Source organism: Oncorhynchus masou, chromosome 29, assembly GCF_036934945.1.
Source record: "Oncorhynchus masou masou isolate Uvic2021 chromosome 29, UVic_Omas_1.1, whole genome shotgun sequence".
NCBI lineage: Eukaryota > Metazoa > Chordata > Actinopteri > Salmoniformes > Salmonidae > Oncorhynchus > Oncorhynchus masou.
This window is the reverse complement of record NC_088240.1, coordinates 73,766,983-73,790,131: the sequence shown is the minus strand read 5'-3', so window position 1 is coordinate 73,790,131 and position 23,149 is coordinate 73,766,983. Positions and strand designations below refer to the sequence as shown.

Genomic DNA, 23,149 nt, shown 5'->3' with positions numbered 1-23,149 from the left:
TCATCACAGTTTAACCTTTGTATTTCAAATGGGAGTGGGCCATCAGTTTGTCCACTGCTGTATGCATCTTCTTCAGGTTTCTGGGACACAACTCATCTAGACTAGATTTGTTCTGCAGAAACACTGGAGAACAGAAGAATAGCAATACATTTAGAGACCATTCAGAACACTAAGCCGTCAAAAGTGTGTGTGTTGTGATGCTTTTAATGGGTCATTAACTCTTTGTCAACACTAAACGGAGTCTATTTTGTTTGGATGCTACTGTCCAGCAAAACAAGCTTGGTATTCCACCCCTTCAGTAAAAGATTAGGCCACTATGTAAAATCGACTTTAGACATCAATCAAGTGGATACACTCACTGACATTAGTACAGTTTGATTTTAGAATAGAGTAAAGCATACAACATAGTCTCACTCTTACAAAAGCTCTCATGACTAAAAGAACTGGACAATGGACATCTGACAAACAGTGAAACGTTTATTTGACACGGAATTCAGAAGAAAGAACTTCCATCACGTGAAGTCAAATCACAACTAAGAAACACCGGAAAAGTTAACGAAAAACTGCTTGTGTTTTGACGAAAAAACAAATCTGAATGACAGCTCCTTCTCCATAATAGCACTTGGGAACTTTGACATCCTCTGCCTGCTTCCTCATGTCTACTTTCATTGTTGTTCATCCATGTTGTTTGACAATGTATTCTAGCCTTCCTGCTAATAACAAGTGGAGTGAGGTGTGGGGTTGCCTGACTTCTTTCACTGGAGATCAAGGAAGCTTAGACGTGTGAATATGTGAGTTATTATCAGGCAGCAGGACTTCATAATAGTGTGTGTGTGTGTGTGTGTGTGTGTGTGTGTGTGTGTGTGTGTGAGAGAAAGAGTATGCCTGTTAGGGTGGAGGGGTTACATTTCCTGTTGTACAGTTAGCAGATCAACTATAAATACATGGTGGAAAGAAAGCATGAGGAGACACTTCCAGCACCTTGGAATGGAGACAGAGCCAAATCAGTTAAGTTTCTATTTAGAGACTAATTTTGTTTGTACTTTTTCAGGTTTTTGTGCATCGGTTCTTTGGCTCTGGCAACCCCACTAGGACATTTTAGTGCTTGATGGAAGTTCCCTGCAATATTGGTTCCCGTTTTTCTTATTCTGGGGCAGTTCTGGTTTCATCCAACTTAGAATCTAAATGTAGTTTCTTTTCAACCCTAAACGTTAAAAACATTGGAGCAACAGACATTTCTCCAATTACCCATTCTGAGCACAAAGCAGGGCTCCTGGATGTTGAGTTGACGACAGTATCTAAGAGCCAAACACGATAAACTTAAAAGGGTCAACCTGCAGATGCTACATCCAGTCCCCCCAGGGGGAGTTAACTACTGACTTTCAGTGTGCATATAGGGAAGGGCACTCAACTTGTACTGCACTGACTAAGATGGCTGATGATTGACTAAAATAAATGGATCGTAAGATGATAGTTGGAGCTGTATTATTAGATTTCAGTGCAGCCTTTGATGTTATTGATCATCATTCATATTGAAAAAACGTGTTATGGCTTTACATCACCTGCCATTACACGGTTTGAGAGTTACTAATCAAATATAACTCAGAGAGTTTTCTTCAGTGGAAGCTTCTCCAACATCAGATACAGTCAGAAGTTTACAAACACTTAGGTTGGAGCCATTAAAACTAGTTTTTCAAACACTCCGCACATTTCTTGTTAACAAACTATAGTTTTGGCAAGTCGGTGCATGACAAGTAATTTTTCCAACAATTGTTTTCAGACAGATTATTTCACTTACAGTATAATTCACTGTATCACAATTTCAGTGGGTCAGAAGTTTACATATACTAAGTTGACTGTGCCTGTAAACAGCTTGGAAAATTCCAGAAAATTATGTCATGGCTTTAGAAGCTTCTGATAATTGTCATCATTTGAGTCAATTGGAGGTGTACCTGTGGATGTATTTCAAGGCCTGCCTTCAAACTCAGTGCCTCTTTGCTTGACATCATGGGAAAATCAAAAGAAATCAGCCAAGACCCTAGAAAAACATATATAGACCTCCACAAGTGTGCTTCATCCTTGGGAGCAATTTCCAAACGTCTGAAGGTACCACGTTCATCTGTACAAACAATAGTACGCAAGTATAAACACCATGGGACCATGCAGCCATCATACTGCTCAGGACGGAGACACATTCTGTCTCCTAGAGATGAACATACTTTGGTGCGAAAAGCGCAAATCAATCCCAGAACAACAGCAAAGGACCTTGTGAAGATGCTGGAGGAAACAGGTACAAAAGTATCTATATCCACAGTAAAACGAGTCCAATATGAAAGGCCGCTCAGCAAAGAAGTAGCCACTGCTCCAAACTGCCATAAAAAAGTCAGACTACGGTTTGCAACTGCACATGGGGACAAAGATCGGACTATTTGGAGAAATGTCCTCTGGTCTGATGAAACAAAAATAGAACTGTTTGGCCATAATGACCATCGTTATGTTTGGAGGAAAAAGGAGGAGGCTTGCAAGCCGAAGAACACCATCCCAACCGCGAAGCACAGGGGTGGCAGCATCATGTTGTGAGGATGCTTTGCTGCAGGAGGGACTGGTGCACTTCACAAAATAGATGACATCACAAGGAAGGAAAATTATGTGGATATATTGAAGCAACATCTCAAGACATCAGTCAGGAAGTTAAAGCTTGGTCGCAAATGGGTCTTCCAACTGGACAATGACCCCAAGCATACTTCCAAAGTTGTGGCAAAATGGCTTAAGAACAACAAAGTCAAGGTATTGGAGTGGCCATCACAAAGCCCTGACCTCAATCCTATAGAACATTTGTGGGCAGAACTGAAAAAGCATGTGCGAGCACAGAGGCCTACAAACCTGACTCAGTTACACCAGCTCTGTCAGGAGGAATAGGCCAAAATTCACCCAATTTATTGTGGGAAGCTTGTGGAAGGCTACCCAAAATGTTTGACCCAAGTTAAACAATTTAAAGGCAATGCTACCAAATACTAATTGAGTGTATGTAAACTTCTGACCCACTGGGAATGTGATGAAAGAAATAAAAGCTGAAATAAATAATTATTTCTAGTATTATTCTGACATTTCATATTCTTAAAATAAAGTGGTGATCCTAACTGACCTAAGACAGGGAATTTTTACTAGGATTAAATGTCAGGAATTGTGAAAAACTGAGTTTAAATGTATTTGGCTAAGGTGTACAGTCGTGGCCAAAAGTTTTGAGAATGACACAAATATTCATTTTCACAAAGCCTGCTGCCTCAGTTTGTATGATGGCAATTTGCATATACTCCAGAAGGTTATGAAGAGTGATCAGATGAATTGCAATTAATTGCAAAGTCCCTCTTTGCCATGCAAATGAACTGAGTCCCCCAAAAACATTTCCACTGCATTTCAGCCCTGCCAGAAAAGGACCAGCTGACATCATGTCAGTGATTCTCCCGTTAACACAGGTGTGAGTGTTGACGAGGACAAGGCTGGAGATCACTCTGTCATTCTGATTGAGTTCAAATAACAGACTGGAAGCTTCAAAAGGAGGGAGGTGCTTGGAATCATTGGTCTTCCTTTGTCAATCATGGTTACCTGCAATGAAACGCGTGCCATCATCATTGCTTTGCACAAAAAGGGCTTCACAGGCAAGGTTATTGCTGCCAGTAAGATTGCACCAAAATCAACCATTTATCAGATCATCAAGAACTTCAAGGAGAGCGGTTCAATTGTTGTGAAGAAGGCTTCAGGGCGCCCAAGAAAGCCCCACAAGCACCAGGACCATCTCCTAAAGTCAGCTGAGGGATAAAGAGTCAGCTGTGGGATCAGGGCACCACCAGTACAGAGCTTGCTCAGGAATGAGCAAATCTATGCAGCCACCAGTACACCACCAGTACAGAGCTTGCTCAGGAAATCTATGCAGCCTACTCAATCACTTTTTATAGCTACTGTTTACAGGCCTCCTGGGTCATATACAGCGTTCCTCACTGAGTTCCCTGAATTCCTATCGGACCTTGTAGTCATAGCAGATAATATTCTAATCTTTGGTGACTTTAATATTCACATGGAAAAGTCCACAGACCCACTCCAAAAGGCTTTCGGAGCCATCATCGACTCAGTGGGTTTTGTCCAACATGTCTCTGGACCCACTCACTGTCACAGTCATACGCTGGACCTAGTTTTGTCCCATGGAATAAATGTTGTGGATCTTAATGTTTTTCCTCATAATCCAGGACTATCGGACCACCATTTTATTACGTTTGCAATTGCAACAAATAATCTGCTCAGACCCCAACCAAGGAACATCAAAAGTCGTGCTATAAATTCACAGACAACACAAAGATTCCTTGATGTCCTTCCAGATTTCCTCTGTCTACCCAATGACACCAGAGGACAAAAATCAGTTAACCACCTAACTGAGGAACTCAATTTAACCTTGCGCAATACCCTAGATGCAGTTGCACCCCTAAAAACTAAAAACATTTCTCATAAGAAACTAGCTCCCTGGTACACAGAAAATACCCGAGCTCTGAAGCAAGCTTCCAGAAAATTGGAACGGAAATGGCGCCACACCAAACTGGAAGTCTTCCGTCTAGCTTGGAAAGACAGTACCGTGCAGTACCGAAGAGCCCTTACTGCTGCTCGATCATCCTATTTTTCTAACTTAATTGAGGACAATAAGAACAATCCAAAATTCCTTTTTGATACGGTCGCAAAGCTAACTAAAAAGCAGCATTCCCCAAGAGAGGATGACTTTCACTTTAGCAGTGATAAATTCATGAACTTCTTTGAGGAAAAAATTATGATTATTAGAAAGCAAATTACAGACTCCTCTTTAAATCTGCGTATTCCTTCAAAGCTCAGTTGTCCTGAGTCTGCACAACTCTGCGTGGACCTAGGATCAAGAGAGACGCTCAAGTGTTTTAGTACTAGATCTCTTGACACAATGATGAAAATAATCATGGCCTCTAAACCTGCAAGCTGCTTACTGGACCCTATTCCAACTAAACTACTGAAAGAGCTGCTTCCTGTGCTTGGCCCTCCTATGTTGAACATAATAAACGGCTCTCTATCCACCGGATGTGTACCAAACTCACTAAAAGTGGCAGTAATAAAGCCTCTCTTGAAAAAGCCAAACCTTGACCCAGAAAATATAAAAAACTATCGGCCTATATCGAATCTTCCATTCCTCTCAAAAATCTTAGAAAAGGCTGTTGCTCAGCAACTCACTGCCTTCCTGAAGACAAACAATGTATATGAAATGCTTCAGTCTGGTTTTAGACCCCATCATAGCACTGAGACGGCACTTGTGAAGGTGGTAAATGACATTTTAATGGCATCGGACCGAGGCTCTACATCTGTCCTCGTGCTCCTAGACCTTAGTGCTGCTTTTGATACCATCGATCACCACATTCTTTTGGAGAGATTGGAAACCCAAATTGGTCTACACGGACAAGTTCTGGCCTGGTTTAGATCTTATCTGTCGGAAAGATATCAGTTTGTCTCTGTGGATGGTTTGTCCTCTGACAAATCAACTGTAAATTTCGGTGTTCCTCAAGGTTCCGTTTTAGGACCGCTGTTGTTTTCACTATATATTTTACCTCTTGGGGATGTTATTCGAAAACATAATGTTAACTTTCACTGCTATGCGGATGATACACAGCTGTACATTTCAATGAAACATGGTGAAGCCCCAAAATTGCCCTCGCTAGAAGCATGTGTTTCAGACATAAGGAAGTGGATGGCAGCAAACTTTCTACTTTTAAACTCGGATAAAACAGAGATGCTTGTTCTAGGTCCCAAGAAACAAAGAGATCTTCTGTTGAATCTGACAATTAATCTTAATGGTTGTACAGTCATCTCGAATAAAACTGTGAAGGACCTCGGCGTTACTCTGGACCCTGATCTCTCTTTTGAAGAACATATCAAGACCATTTCAAGGACAGCTTTTTTCCATCTACGTAACATTGCAAAAATCAGAAACTTTCTGTCCAAAAATGATGCAGAAAAATTAATCCATGCTTTTGTCACTTCTAGGTTAGACTACTGCAATGCTCTACTTTCCGGCTACCCGGATAAAGCACTAAATAAACTTCAGTTAGTGCTAAATACGGCTGCTAGAATCCTGACTAGAACCAAAAAATTTGATCATATTACTCCAGTGCTAGCCTCCCTACACTGGCTTCCTGTCAAAGCAAGGGCTGATTTCAAGGTTTTACTGCTAACCTACAAAGCATTGCATGGGCTTGCTCCTACCTATCTCTCTGATTTGGTCCTGCCGTACATACCTACACGTACGCTACGGTCACAAGACGCAGGCCTCCTAATTGTCCCTAGAATTTCTAAGCAAACAGCTGGAGGCAGGGCTTTCTCCTATAGAGCTCCATTTTTATGGAACGGTCTGCCTACCCATGTCAGAGACGCAAACTCGGTCTCAACCTTTAAGTCTTTACTGAAGACTCATCTCTTCAGTGGGTCATATGATTGAGTGTAGTCTGGCCCAGGAGTGGGAAGGTGAACGGAAAGGCTCTGGAGCAACGAGCCACCCTTGCTGTCTCTGCCTGGCCGGTTCCCCTCTTTCCACTGGGATTCTCTGCCTCTAACCCTGTTACAGGGGCTGAGTCACTGGCTTGCTGGGGCTCTCTCATGCCGTCCCTGGAGGGGGTGCGTCACCTGAGTGGGTTGATTCACTGATGTGGTCATCCTGTCTGGGTTGCGCCCCCCCTTGGGTTGTGCCGTGGCGGAGATCTTTGCGGGCTATACTCAGCTTTGTCTCAGGATGGTAAGTTGGTGGTTGAAGATATCCCTCCAGTGGTGTGGGGGCTGTGCTTTGGCAAAGTGGGTGGGGTTATATCCTTCCTGGAGTGGGGGTGGGGCCACAGTGTCTCCTGACCCCTCCTGTCTCAGCCTCCAGTATTTATGCTGCAGTAGTTTATGTGTCGGGGGGCTGGGGTCAGTTTGTTATATCTGGAGTACTTCTCCTGTCCAATTCGGTGTCCTGTGTGAATCTAAGTGTGCGTTCTCTAATTCTCTCCTTCTCTCTCTCGGAGGACCTGAGCCCTAGGACCATGCCCCAGGACTACCTGACATGATGACTCCTTGCTGTCCCCAGTCCACCTGGCCGTGCTGCTGCTCCAGTTTCAACTGACCTGAGCCCTAGGACCATGCCCCAGGACTACTTGACATGATGACTCCTTGCTGTCACCAGTCCACCTGGCCGTGCTGCTGCTCCAGTTTCAACTGTTCTGCCTTATTATTATTCGACCATGCTGGTCATTTATGAACATTTGAACATCTTGGCCATGTTCTGTTATAATCTCTACCCGGCACAGCCAGAAGAGGACTGGCCACCCCACATAGCCTGGTTCCTCTCTAGGTTTCTTCCTAGGTTTTGGCTTTTCTAGGGAGTTTTTCCTAGCCACCGTGCTTCTACACCTGCATTGCTTGCTGTTTGGGGTTTTAGGCTGGGTTTCTGTACAGCACTTTGAGATATCAGCTGATGTACGAAGGGCTATATAAATAAATTTGATTTGATTTGAATGGCAGCAGGCAGGTGTGAGTGCATCTACACACAGAGTGAGGCAAAGACTTTGAGGTTTTCCTGGTGTCAAGAAGGGCAGCAAAAAAGCCACTTCTCTCCAGGAAAAACATCAGGGACAGACTGATATTCTGCAAAAGGCACAGGGATTGGACTGCTGAAGACTGGGGTAAAGTCATGTTCTCTGATGAATCCCCTTTCTGATTGTTTGGGGCATCCGGAAAAAAGCTTGTCCGGAGAAGACAAGGTAGAGCGCTACCATCAGTCCTGTGTCATGCCAACAGTAAAGCATCCTGAGACCATTCATGTGTGGGGTTGCTTCTCAGCCAAGATGATTGGGCTCTCTCACAATTTTGCCTAAGAACACAGCCATGAATAAAGAATGGTACCAACACATCCTCCGAGAGCAACTTCTCCCAACCATCCAGGAACAGTTTGGTGACGAACAATGCCTTTTCCAGCATGATGGAGCACCTTGCCATAAGGCAAAAGTGATAACTAAGTGGCTCGATATTTTGGGTCCATGGCCAGGAAACTTCGCAGATCTTTATCACATGGAGAACTTGTGGTCAATCCTCAAGAGGCGTGTGGACAAACAACAACCCACAAATTCTGACAAACTCCAAGCATTGATTTTGCAAGAATGGGCTGCCATCAGTCAGGATGTGGCCCAGAAGTCAATTGACAGCATTCCAGGGCGGATTGCAGAGGTCTTGAAAAAGAAGGGTCAACACTGCAAATATTGACTCTTTGCATCAACTTCATGTAATTGTCAATAAAAGCCTTGTAGTTATACTTCAGTATTCCATAGTAACATCTGACAAAAATATCTAAAGACACTGAAGCAGCAAACTTTGTGAAAATTTATATTTGGGTCATTCTTAAAACTTTTGGTCACGACTGTATGTAAACGTCCGACTTCAACTGTATGTACAGTGCGGTATCCATCATGGCAGTTGCCTTGGGCTGTTACTATTCTCTTGTTTACAAGAATGGACACTCTACACATAAGCACCTACAGCCAGTGAGCTCACTGAAGCTCTTAGTAAAGAGCTACAGTCAGAGTGGGTAATTAACAATAAACTGGCCTTAAATACATCTACAACCAAAAGCATTGTATTTGGTTCAAAGCATTCTCTTACACCTAAACCTCAACTGGAGTCGTGCAGGATGTGACCAGGATGTAACCATTGAACAAGTTGAAGAAGCTGAACTCCAGGGAGTAACATATGTTATCAAGGTCAAGTTATATTGACAAAGTTGTTATAAAAATATGTTCTGCGTTTGTGGCACAAAGATCAACTGTACTCGTTGTTCAGGCTCTGATCTTGTCCCATCTTAATTACTGTCTGGTGATATGGTCAGGTTCAGCAAAGACCTAGCAAAGCTGCAGCTGGCTCAAAACAAAGCCGTGTGCCTTGCCCTTAACTGCACAAACAGAACTAACATCAACAACATGCATGATGGTCTCATGGTTGAGGAGAAATTGACTACTCTCGTCGAGTCTTTTGAAGAAACATTTGTGTGTTGCAATATGCCTAACCACTTGTATAATCTATTTACATACACTTGAAAAAGACACATTCCCCACCAGACATGTCACTATGGGTTTTCTTCACGGTACCAAACCAAAAACAGATTTTATCCGTTGCTTAGTTATGTATAGCGCCATGTCATAGTGGAATGCTCTGCCACCGGAGGTTACTCAGGCAAAAAGCAAGTTTAGCTTTAAAAAACTGATAATAAACATACAGTATTGTATCACAGCGCCTCTCCTCTTTCTAAAGATCTGATTTAACTGTACTGTATATAATAATATGAATATACACTGAGTATACAAACATTAAGAACACCTGCTCTTTCCATAGCATAGACTGACCAGGTGAATCCAGGTGAAAGCTATGAACCCTTATTGATGTCAATTGTTAAATTCACTTCAATCAGTAGGGTGAAGGGGAGGTGACTTGACACAATTGTGACATGGATTGTGTATGTGTGCCATTCAGGGGGTGAATGGGCAAGATAAAATATTTAAGTGCCTTTAAACGGGGTATGTTAGTAGGTGCCAGGCACATCAGTTTGTGTCAAGAACTGCAGCGCTGCTGGGGTTTTAACGCTCAACAGTTTCCCTTGTGTATCAAGAATGGTCCACCACACAAAGGACTTCCAGCCAACTTGACACAAGTGTGGGAAGTATTGGAGTCAACATGGGCCAGAATCCCTGTGGAATTATTTCGATACCTTGTAGAGTCCATGCCTTGATGAATTGAGGCTGTCCTGAGAGCAACTGTTCTGTACTTTGTCATGTATTTGTATGTTTTATGTGGACCTCAGGAAGAGTAGCTGCTGTATGTGCAGTAGCTAATGGGGATCTTAGTGAACTAAAATAAACACACGTACATACACTTTTACTCATGTCATATGATATTCTCACGACATAAAATGCTGAATTTGGTCAGGAATATTGTTCAAAGAAAGGCTATTTGTTAGACTGTATGCTATTTTGCTCCATTTCCTGTTACAAAATGAATAAACTACTAGCAAACATTGTGAAAACCAACAACATACTGTGTGACATCCAACCCCACGATGGGGCTGGTTGTCACAGGTGGACAGAGTGTGTTTGATGGCTTAGAACTCCATGTTAGAATAAGATATGAGGATAAAAAGGGTCCCCATTTCAACCGAAGACCTTGGTCCTTCTCCTAATATTAAAAAATAATCTTGTAAGATATACTAGTGCTGAGAAATACACACAAGAGTATAATGTTTGACAACCAACCCTGGTCTCCCCTAACCATTGATTCTTGAAGAGTATGACTTAGAAATGCCTCATCAGTTTAGTTCAACTGTTGTGCCTCATCAGAACCCAAAATATAAGCTAGTTATGCTCCAATGTTTTTAAACAAAGTAAATGTAAACATAAGTTAAAACTATAGTTTTGATAGCATGGATGGTCACTTCTTGCATCCATAGCCCTGTCTATGAATGAGAGTGGTTTCATTTCTACAGCTCCTTCCCTCAAATTTTTACCGAAACAGGGGGAGGGAGAACACCATGTTCTTGTTTCTATAGCGGATTGCCTTTTTAAGCCTGAAGCAACTGTTTATTATGTACCTCAGCCTTTCTCAAAGCCAAAGGATTGTGTAATTGTTAGTATATGGGGTGTTGTGTATGTTCAGTGAAGGGGACCCTCTATAGCGCACACACTACCCAATCAAATCTAAACTGTAATGGGTAGAAGTAGCAGTAATGACAGTTTCTCACTTCAGGCCCAGGCATTTATTTAAGGTCTCTATCACACTGTTATCATACTAAGATGTTGCTATGTCCTTTGTCTGTTTTGGACAGATTCCGGCACCTGCGCCTCAAACAAAGGAAGCTGAGAGATTACGCCAGTGAGATGGTCGACCTGCCCAAGGTAAACCAACCACACCATACAGTAGGCAAGAACAACTCACGGCAGAGCTGTGTCGACGTATTTGACACACACACACACACACACCACGCGCAGGATAACCCAGATCCAGGTAATAACCACAGTCTTACACAGACCATTATCCAGTATATTAAAGTTGCTGTGTAATTTATTACTAGGTGTTGAGACACATAAAATGTCTGTAAAAGACACATAAAACTCTATAAAACAGCCATGAGTTCTAGCAGAAGGTTCAAGTCACTCTGTGATGTAATCCTAGAGTCAGAGCTTTTTACCTAATGGGCAGTATACCTGGCAAAGAATGCACAACTATAGAAAATGGCTATAGTTAATGGGTGGTGAGCACTTTTATTAATTAAATTGATCAATATATTTGTGCAAGTCCAGCTCATATGTATATCGAACACAGGAACCAGTGTTTATGAGGAAGAAACGGTCACAGGAGACAGTTTTTAGGAGGGAGATATGTACATGTGTCATATGTGGTTCCCCTCAGTGTTTTAACTACCCTAGGGAGTTGTTTCCCCCAAGAGAGTTGCCACTGTCACTCTCAGCTCATCTGGGGTTAAGTCTGGGTTTATCTGATTTCCATGTTTGGATTTTGTTTGGCATGTTTGTGTTGTTATGACAAATAACGATAAAAAACACAAAACAACTAGCATTGGGTGAATGGTCTGTTTGGTTGGTTGATGGTGAACAGGTGCAGATGATCATGTTTGGTTGATTGATGGTGAACAGGTGCAGATGATCATGTTTGGTTGGTTGATGGTGAACAGATGCAGATGATCATGTTTGTTTGGTTGGTTGATTGATGGTGAACAGATGCAGATGATCATGTGCGACTTGAGTGCAAACTGGAATAACTCTTACCGGGAGCTGGAGCAGCGCATCATCTCCATGGAGCAGAAGTTAGATGAGCTAAGCCACTGCTTCCAACAGACCTCTGAGCTGCTAGCACAGGCCCTGTGCTACCGCAATCCTGAAATCAGGTACAGCTAACACAACCCCAACCCTGAGATCAGGTACAGCTAACACAACCCCAACACTGAGATCAGGTACAGCTAACACAACCCCAACCCTGAGATCAAGTACAGCTAACACAACCCCAACCCTGAGATCAAGTACAGCTAACACAACCCCAACCCTGAGATCAAGTACAGCTAACACAACCCCAACCCTGAGATCAAGTACAGCTAACACAACCCCAACCCTGAGATCAAGTACAGCTAACACAACCCCAACCCTGAGATCAAGTACAGCTAACACAACCCCAACCCTGAGATCAAGTACAGCTAACACAACCCCAACCCTGAGATCAAGTACAGCTAACACAACCCCAACCCTGAGATCAAGTACAGCTAACACAACCCCAACCCTGAGATCAAGTACAGCTAACACAACCCCAACCCTGAGATCAAGTACAGCTAACACAACCCCAACCCTGAGATCAAGTACAGCTAACACAACCCCAACCCTGAGATCAAGTACAGCTAACACAACCCCAACCCTGAGATCAAGTACAGCTAACACAACCCCAACCCTGAGATCAAGTACAGCTAACACAACCCCAACCCTGAGATCAAGTACAGCTAACACAACCCCAACCCTGAGATCAAGTACAGCTAACACAACCCCAACCCTGAGATCAAGTACAGCTAACACAACCCCAACCCTGAGATCAAGTACAGCTAACACAACCCCAACCCTGAGATCAAGTACAGCTAACACAACCCCAACCCTGAGATCAAGTACAGCTAACACAACCCCAACCCTGAGATCAAGTACAGCTAACACAACCCCAACCCTGAGATCAAGTACAGCTAACACAACCCCAACCCTGAGATCAAGTACAGCTAACACAACCCCAACCATGAAATCAAGTATAGCTAACACAACCCCAACCCTGAAATCAGGTACAGCTAACACAACCCCAACCCTGAGATCAGGTACAGCTAACACAACCCCAACCCTGAGATCAAGTACAGCTAACACAACCCCAACCCTGAGATCAAGTACAGCTAACACAACCCCAACCCTGAGATCAAGTACAGCTAACACAACCCCAACCATGAAATCAAGTATAGCTAACACAACCCCAACCCTGAAATCAGGTACAGCTAACACAACCCCAACCCTGAAATCAGGTACAGCTAACAACCCCAACCCTGAAATCAGGTATAGCTAACACAACCCCGAAATCAGGTACAGCTAACACAACCCCAACCCTGAAATCAGGTACAGCTAACACAACCCCAACCCTGAGATCAAGTACAGCTAACACAACCCCAACCATGAAATCAAGTATAGCTAACACAACCCCAACCCTGAAATCAGGTACAGCTAACAACCCCAACCCTGAAATCAGGTATAGCTAACACAACCCCGAAATCAGGTATAGCTAACACAACCCCGAAATCAGGTACAGCTAACACAACCCCAACCCTGAAATCAGGTACAGCTAACACAACCCCAACCCCGAAATCAGGTACAGCTAACACAACCCCAACCCCGAAATCAGGTACAGCTAACACAACCCCAACCCCGAAATCAGGTACAGCTAACACAACCCCAACCCCGAAATCAGGTACAGCTAACACAACCCCAACCCCGAGATGAGGTACAGCTAACACAACCCCAACCCTGAGATCAAGTACAGCTAACACAACCCCAACCCCGAGATCAGGTACAGCTAACACAACCCCAAAATCAGGTACAGCTAACACAACCCCAACCCCGAGATCAGGTACAGCTAACACAACCCCAACCCCGAGATCAGGTACAGCTAACACAACCCCAACCCTGAGATCAAGTACAGCTAACACAACCCCAACCCTGAAATCAGGTACAGCTAACACAACCCCGAGATCAGGTACAGCTAACACAACCCCGAGATCAGGTACAGCTAACACAACCCCAACCCCGGGATCAGGTACAGCTAACACAACCCCAACCCCAAGATCAGGTACAGCTAACACAACCCCAACCCTGAGATCAAGTACAGCTAACACAACCCCAACCCTGAAATCAGGTACAGCTAACACAACCCCAACCCTGAAATCAGGTACAGCTAACACAACCCCAACCCTGAAATCAGGTACAGCTAACACAACCCCAACCCTGAAATCAGGTACAGCTAACACAACCCCGAGATCAGGTACAGCTAACACAACCCCAACATCAGGTACAGCTAACACAACCCCAACCCTGAAATCAGGTACAGCTAACACAACCCCAACCCTGAAATCAGGTACAGCTAACACAACCCCGAGATCAGGTACAGCTAACACAACCCCAACCCTGAGATCAGGTACAGCTAACACAACCCCAACCCTGAGATCAAGTATAGCTAACACAACCCCAACCCTGAAATCAGGTACAGCTAACACAACCCCGAGATCAGGTACAGCTAACACAACCCTGAGATCAGGTACAGCTAACACAACCCCAACCCTGAGATCAGGTACAGCGAACACAATCCCAACCCTGAGATCAGGTACAGCGAACACAACCCCAACCCTGAAATCAGGTACAGCTAACACAACCCCGAGATCAGGTACAGCTAACACAACCCCAACCCTGAGATCAGGTACAGCTAACACAACCCCAACCCTGGGATCAGGTACAGCTAACACAACCCCAACATCAGGTACAGCTAACACAACCCCAACATCAGGTACAGCTAACACAACCCCAACCCTGAAATCAGGTACAGCTAACACAACCCCAACCCTGAAATCAGGTACATCTAACACAACCCCGAGATCAGGTACAGCTAACACAACCCCAACCCTGAGATCAAGTACAGCTAACACAACCCCAACCCTGAAATCAGGTACAGCTAACACAACCCCGAGATCAGGTACAGCTAACACAACCCCAACCCTGAAATCAGGTACAGCTAACACAACCCCAACCCCGAAATCAGGTACACCTAACACAACCCCAACCCCGAGATCAGGTACAGCTAACACAACCCCAAAATCAGGTACAGCTAACACAACCCCAAAATCAGGTACAGCTAACACAACCCCAACCCCGAGATCAGGTACAGCTAACACAACCCCGAGATCAGGTACAGCTAACACAACCCTGAGATCAGGTACAGCTAACACAACCCTGAGATCAGGTACAGCTAACACAACCCTGAGATCAGGTACAGCTAACACAATCCCAACCCTGAGATCAGGTACAGCTAACACAACCCCGAGATCAGGTACAGCTAACACAACCCCAACCCTGAGATCAGGTACAGCTAACACAACCCTGAGATCAGGTACAGCTAACACAACCCCAACCCTGAGATCAGGTACAGCTAACACAACCCCGAGATCAGGTACAGCTAACACAACCCCAACCCTGAAATCAGGTACAGCTAACACAACCCCGAGATCAGGTACAGCTAACACAACCCTGAGATCAGGTACAGCTAACACAACCCTGAGATCAGGTACAGCTAACACAACCCTGAGATCAGGTACAGCTAACACAACCCTGAGATCAGGTACAGCTAACACAACCCTGAGATCAGGTACAGCTAACACAACCCTGAGATCAGGTACAGCTAACACAACCCCAACCCTGAGATCAGGTACAGCTAACACAACCCCAACCCTGAGATCAGGTACAGCTAACACAACCCCGAGATCAGGTACAGCTAACACAACCCCAACCCTGAAATCAGGTACAGCTAACACAACCCCGAGATCAGGTACAGCTAACACAACCCCAACCCTGAGATCAGGTACAGCTAACACAACCCTGAGATCAGGTACAGCTAACACAACCCCGAGATCAGGTACAGCTAACACAACCCCGAGATCAGGTACAGCTAACACAACCCCGAGATCAGGTACAGCTAACACAACCCTGAGATCAGGTACAGCTAACACAACCCTGAGATCAGGTACAGCTAACACAACCCTGAGATCAGGTACAGCTAACACAACCCTGAGATCAGGTACAGCTAACACAACCCCAACCCTGAGATCAGGTACAGCTAACACAACCCCGAGATCAGGTACAGCTAACACAACCCCAACCCTGAAATCAGGTACAGCTAACACAACCCCGAGATCAGGTACAGCTAACACAACCCCAACCCTGAAATCAGGTACAGCTAACACAACCCCGAGATCAGGTACAGCTAACACAACCCCAACCCCGAAATCAGGTACACCTAACACAACCCCAACCCCGAGATCAGGTACAGCTAACACAACCCCAAAATCAGGTACAGCTAACACAACCCCAACCCCGAGATCAGGTACAGCTAACACAACCCCAACCCCGAGATCAGGTACAGCTAACACAACCCCAACCCTGAGATCAAGTATAGCTAACACAACCCCAACCCTGAAATCAGGTACAGCTAACACAACCCCGAGATCAGGTACAGCTAACACAACCCTGAGATCAGGTACAGCTAACACAACCCTGAGATCAGGTACAGCTAACACAATCCCAACCCTGAGATCAGGTACAGCTAACACAACCCCAACCCTGAGATCAGGTACAGCTAACACAACCCCAACCCTGAGATCAGGTACAGCTAACACAACCCCAACCCTGAGATCAGGTACAGCTAACACAACCCTGAGATCAGGTACAGCTAACACAACCCCGAGATCAGGTACAGCTAACACAACCCCAACCCCGAGATCAGGTACAGCTAACACAACCCCAACCCTGAGATCAAGTATAGCTAACACAACCCCAACCCTGAAATCAGGTACAGCTAACACAACCCCGAGATCAGGTACAGCTAACACAACCCTGAGATCAGGTACAGCTAACACAACCCTGAGATCAGGTACAGCTAACACAACCCTGAGATCAGGTACAGCTAACACAATCCCAACCCTGAGATCAGGTACAGCTAACACAACCCCGAGATCAGGTACAGCTAACACAACCCCAACCCTGAGATCAGGTACAGCTAACACAACCCTGAGATCAGGTACAGCTAACACAACCCCAACCCTGAGATCAGGTACAGCTAACACAACCCCGAGATCAGGTACAGCTAACACAACCCCAACCCTGAAATCAGGTACAGCTAACACAACCCCGAGATCAGGTACAGCTAACACAACCCTGAGATCAGGTACAGCTAACACAACCCTGAGATCAGGTACAGCTAACACAACCCTGAGATCAGGTACAGCTAACACAACCCTGAGATCAGGTACAGCTAACACAACCCTGAGATCAGGTACAGCTAACACAACCCCAACCCTGAGATCAGGTACAGCTAACACAACCCCAACCCTGAGATCAGGTACAGCTAACACAACCCCAACCCTGAGATCAGGTACAGCTAACACAACCCCGAGATCAGGTACAGCTAACACAACCCCAACCCTGAAATCAGGTACAGCTAACACAACCCCAACCCTGAGATCAGGTACAGCTAACACAACCCTGAGATCAGGTACAGCTAACACAACCCCGAGATCAGGTACAGCTAACACAACCCCGAGATCAGGTACAGCTAACACAACCCCGAGATCAGGTACAGCTAACACAACCCCGAGATCAGGTACAGCTAACACAACCCTGAGATCAGGTACAGCTAACACAACCCTGAGATCAGGTACAGCTAACACAACCCTGAGATCAGGTACAGCTAACACAACCCTGAGATCAGGTACAGCTAACACAACCCCAACCCTGAGATCAGGTACAGCTAACACAACCCCGAGATCAGGTACAGCTAACACAACCCCAACCCTGAAATCAGGTACAGCTAACACAACCCCGAGATCAGGTACAGCTAACACAACCCCAACCCTGAAATCAGGTACAGCTAACACAACCCCGAGATCAGGTACAGCTAACACAACCCCAACCCTGAAATCAGGTACAGCTAACACAACCCCAACCCCGAGATCAGGTACAGCTAACACAACCCCAACCCTGAAATCAGGTACAGCGAACACAACCCCAACCCTGAAATCAGGTACAGCTAACACAACCCCAACCCTGAGATCAGGTACAGCTAACACAACCCCAACCCCGAAATCAGGTACAGCTAACACAACCCCAACCCTGAGATCAGGTACAGCTAACACAACCCCAACCCTGAGATCAGGTACAGCTAACACAACCCCAACCCCGAAATCAAGTACAGCTAACACAACCCCAACACTGAGATCAGGTATAGCTAACAACCCCAACCCTGAAATCAGGTACAGCTAACATAACCACATCACATACTGTATATAAGGTACAGTTAACCCAACCACAATCCAACCAAGTGCTAAGAGTCACTATCTGGACAATATGTGTGAAATGCTTGATAATGTACAGTGCCTTGCGAAAGTATTCGGCCCCCTTGAACTTTGCAACCTTTTGCCACATTTCAGGCTTCAAACTTAAAGATATTTTTTGTGAAGAATCAACAACAAGTTGGACACAATCATGAAGTGGAACGACATTTATTGGATATTTCAAACTTTTTTAAGAAATTAAAAACTGAAAAATAGGGCGTGCAAAATTATTCAGCCCCTTCACTTTCAGTGCAGCAAACTCTCTCCAGAAGTTCAGTGAGGATCTCTGAATGATCCAATGTTGACCTTAAATGACTAATGATGATAAATACAATCCACCTGTGTGTAATCAAGTCTCCGTATAAATGCACCTGCACTGTGATAGTCTCAGAGGTCCGTTAAAAGCGCAGAGAGCATCATGAAGAACAAGGAACACACCAGGCAGGTCCGAGATACTGTTGTGAAGAAGTTTAAAGCCGGATTTGGATACAAAAAGATTTCCCAAGCTTTAAACATCCCAAGGAGCACTGTGCAAGCGATAATATTAAAATGGAAGGAGTATCAGACCACTGCAAATCTACCAAGACCTGGCCGTCCCTCTAAACTTTCAGCTCATACAAGGAGAAGACTGATCAGAGAACGAGCCAAGAGGCCCATGATCACTCTGGCTGAACTGCAGAGATCTACAGCTGAGGTGGGAGACTCTGTCCATAGGACAACAATCAGTCGTATATTGCACAAATCTGGCCTTTATGGAAGAGAGGCAAGAAGAAAGCCATTTCTTAAAGATATCCATAAAAAGTGTTGTTTAAAGTTTGCCACAAGCCACCTGGGAGACACACCAAACATGTGGAAGAAGGTGCTCTGGTCAGATGAAACCAAAATTGAACTTTTTGGCAACAATGCGAAACGTTATGTTTGGCGTAAAAGCAACACAGCTCATCACCCCGAACACACCATACCCACTGTCAAACATGGTGGTGGCAGCATCATGGTTTGGGCCTGCTTTTCTTCAGCAGGGACAGGGAAGATGGTTAAAATTGATGGGAAGATGAATGGAGCCAAATACAGGACCATTCTGGAAGAAAACCTGATGGAGTCTGCAAAAGACCTGAGACTGGGACGGAGATTTGTCTTCCAACAAGACAATGATCCAAAACATAAAGCAAAATCTACAATAGAATGGTTCAAAAATAAACATATCCAGGTGTTAGAATGGCCAAGTCAAAGTCCAGACCTGAATCCAATCGAGAATCTGTGGAAAGAACTGAAAACTGCGGTTCACAAATGCTCTCCATCCAACCTCACTGAGCTCGAGCTGTTTTGCAAGGAGGAATGGGAAAAAATTTCAGTCTCTCGATGTGCAAAACTGATAGACATACCCCAAGCGACTTACAGCTGTAATCGTAGCAAAAGGTGGCGCTACAAAGTATTAACTTAAAGTTTTTGATTTGTTAAAAAAAGTTTGAAATATCCAATAAATGTCGTTCCACTTCATGATTGTGTCCCACTTGCTGTTGATTATTCACAAAAAAATACAGTTTTATATCTTTATGTTTGAAGCCTGAAATGTGGCAAAAGGTCGCAAAGTTAAAGGGGGCCGAATACTTTTGCAAGGCACTGTATGTGATATCAACAGACAGGTATATTTTCTGGGTAACCTAAAAATTTACGGGCATTCATCAAGCTGTCCACTCAAGACAAAGCCTCAAACTATAACAAGTGCCTGCAACCTGGTTCAGCTTATCAATCAACCTACCACTGTATTTACAAAACAGCACAGGAACGAAATCATCCAAATGTATTGATCACATCTTTACTGATGCTGCAGAAATCTACACATTCATCAGATATAGTGATCAAAATATAGAAGTTATATCGAGGAAAACCAAAGGCTGGGCCTAATATAGTGTATAAGAGATCCTACCGAGGTTTTGTAATGATTCATATGTTGAAGATGTAAATAATATTTGCTGGTCTGTGGTTTGTAATGAGGAGCAACTGGACATTGCACTTTATGAAATTGCTTATTCCAGTTACTAATAAGCATGCACCCGTTAGGAAAATGAATGTAAAAAACGGTTAAATCCCTGGTTGAGAGGGATGAGGCAAAAGGAATGGCAAATAAGTCTAGCTGCACAGCCGATTGGCAAACTTACTATAAATTGAGTCTTGTTGTCATGCGATTCTGCCATGATGTGTTGTCTTCGGTCTCTATTTATGTAGTGTCTCTCATCGTGATGTGTGTTTTGTCCTATATTTTTAAACCCAGCCTCCGTCCCCGCATTAGGCCTTTTGGTAGGCTAACATTGTAAATAAGAATCTGTTCTTAACTGACTTGCATAATTAAATAAAGGTTAAATAAAAAATGTTACTTAACTAAACAAAAATAAAAACATTTTTTACTATGAAACAAAGATACATTTTATAAAGGATGACAGTAAAAAGCTTTGGAGCACCTTAATGAAATTTTGGGCAAAAAGCCAAAGTCAGCTCATTGAATCAGATGGCTTATTCATCACAAAACACACTGATATTGCCAACTATTTTAATGATTTTTTCATTGGCAAGATTAGAAAATGTAGGCATGTAACCAACAACAAACTCTGCCCTTACACATCCATGAATAACTGACTAAATTATGAAGGACAAACGTTGTAATTTTGAATTCCGTAAAGTGAGCGTGGAAGAGGTGAAAAATTAATTGGTGTCTATCAACAATGACAAACCACCTGGGTCTGACAACTTGGATGGAAAATGACTGAGGATGATGGTGGACTATAGTGCCACTCCTATTTGCCATCAATCCAAGCCTACAGGAAAGTGTGTTCCCTCAGGGCTGGAGGGAAGCAAAAGTCATTCCGGTACCCAAGAATAGCAAAGCTTCCTTTACTGGTTCAAACAGGCAACCAATCAGCCTGCTACCAACCCTTAGTAGACTTTTGGAAAAAAATAGTGGCAGCTGACTAGGCCCCTTACTTTTTTCAATCTTTACTAATGACATGCCACTGGCACTGAGCAAAGCCTGTGTGTCTATTTATGCTGATGAATCAACATCGTACACATCAGCTACCACTGCAAGTGAAATCACTGCAACACAACAAAGACCTGCTATCAGTTTTCAAATGGATGACAAGTAATTAGCTAGTCCTAAATATTTCAAAAACTTTGTGACTAACCATTCACTAAACCTCAACTTAATATTGTAATTGAATAATGTGGAAATTGAGCAAGTTGAGACTAAACTGCGTTGTGTAAATCTGGATTAGAAACTGTCACAGTCAAAACATATTGATGCAACGGTAGCAAAAATGTGGAGAGGTCTGTGCGTAATAAAGCACTACTCTGCTTTCTTGTCATCGCTATCAACAAAACAAGTCCTACAGGCCCTAGTTGTTGCAGCTGGACTACTGCCCAGTCATATGGTAAAGTGCCACAAAGAGGGACATCGGCAAATGACAGTTGCCCCAGAACAGAGCAGCACGGCTGGTCCTTTAATGTACACAGACAGCTAACATCAATAACATGCATGTCGATCTCTCATGGCTCAAAGTGGAGGAGAGATTGACTGCATCACTAGTACTACTTGTCTTTGTGAGAGGTATGATGATGAAATAATGAAAGCACCAAGCTGTCTGTTCAAGTGACTAGCTCACAGCTCAGACACCCATGCATACCCCACAAGACATACCACCAGGTGTCTCTTCAGCCTCCAAGTCCAGAACAGACACTGATAAAGGCACAGTACTACACAGAGCCATGACTACATGGAACTCTATTGCACATCAATTAACTCATGCAAGCAGTAAAAATCTGATTTGAAAAACAGATAAATCTACACCTTATGGAACAATGTGGACTGTGAAGAGACGCACACACATTGTAATGTTGTTGTATTGTGGTATTATCCATTTTGTTTTGTAGATACTGAATGTCGTGATAGAGTAGTGGTGTAATAATGTGTTGTATGATGTACTGTTTTATTTTTTGCGATGTAATCGCCTTCATCTTGTTTGGACCCCGAGAAGTGTAGCTACTGCCTTGGCAGCAGCTAATGGGGATCCTTAATAAATACAAATACAGAACTTTATCAGCTACAGCTCACACCACCACAACCGTTACTGTGTATACTGTAAGACAACCACAACCCAAACACAACCCTGAGATTAGACCATTTCACAACCACAAACTAAGCAGTTTTTACAGTAGACCTTTAAAGGTGCTACAAATAGGGATTTTTTGTGTAATTTCAGAAAATGTCCATAATATACAGTATCTGGCACTAATTGTTAAATGATAGTGTTTCGCAGTATTATTTATCTGCCAGTGTTGTGATATTAACCTATTGATTTCTCCAGCCAGAGCGGCATCTGTTGTCAAAGCTGTTCTGACTTTATGGCTGTGTTATCTAGTGGAAATCGCTCTGTCATTTCCTGGTTGCATTTTCTGTTTATGTGAGAAAACAAGCACTGAATAGTATAAGGAATCATGGCACTAAATCACTGTGAAATATATTTTCAATAACAAAATATTGTTACTGTTACTTCCGGTTTTGGTCCACCAGCTTTAAACAGTTGTAAAAAAATATATTTTTGTATTATTGAAAATATATTTCACAACATTTAGATGGTACAATGACTCCCTACACTATTCAGTGCTTGTTGTGTCAACTAGATAACACAGCCAAAGTCCGAACAGCTTTCACAGTTTGACAACAGATGCCGCTCCGGCAGTAGAAATCAATAGCCGAATATTCCTGCCAATCACAACACTGGTGGGTAAGTAATAGTGTGAAACACTATCATTCCACTATTAGTGCCAGATATATTACGTACATTTTCTGACATTACAATGCAAAAATAAAATAAAAAATGTCTAGCACCTTTAACTATC

General features: G+C 43.7%; 1 protein-coding gene and 1 long non-coding RNA gene across 6 annotated transcripts in view; both read left to right on the top strand.

Annotated features, from left to right (window-relative positions):
• Nucleotides 1-23,149, top strand: part of kcnn4 (potassium intermediate/small conductance calcium-activated channel, subfamily N, member 4) — a 51,699-nt gene that overhangs the window by 26,380 nt on the left and 2,170 nt on the right. For 2 of the 5 annotated variants that reach the window (XM_064946094.1, XM_064946096.1), the window contains exon 7: nt 10,901-10,970. In XM_064946094.1, coding sequence (XP_064802166.1) covers nt 10,901-10,970 — 70 coding nt within the window. Of the gene's footprint in view, nt 1-10,900; nt 10,971-11,764; nt 11,781-11,810; nt 11,978-23,149 lie in introns of those variants that run through there. The other 3 variants (XM_064946093.1, XM_064946095.1, XM_064946097.1) reach the window with 3 other exon arrangements.
• Nucleotides 2-9,960, top strand: LOC135520498 (uncharacterized). The gene is made up of 2 exons (XR_010452396.1): nt 2-791; nt 7,062-9,960. It is a non-coding gene; the product is annotated as an uncharacterized LOC135520498 (long non-coding RNA).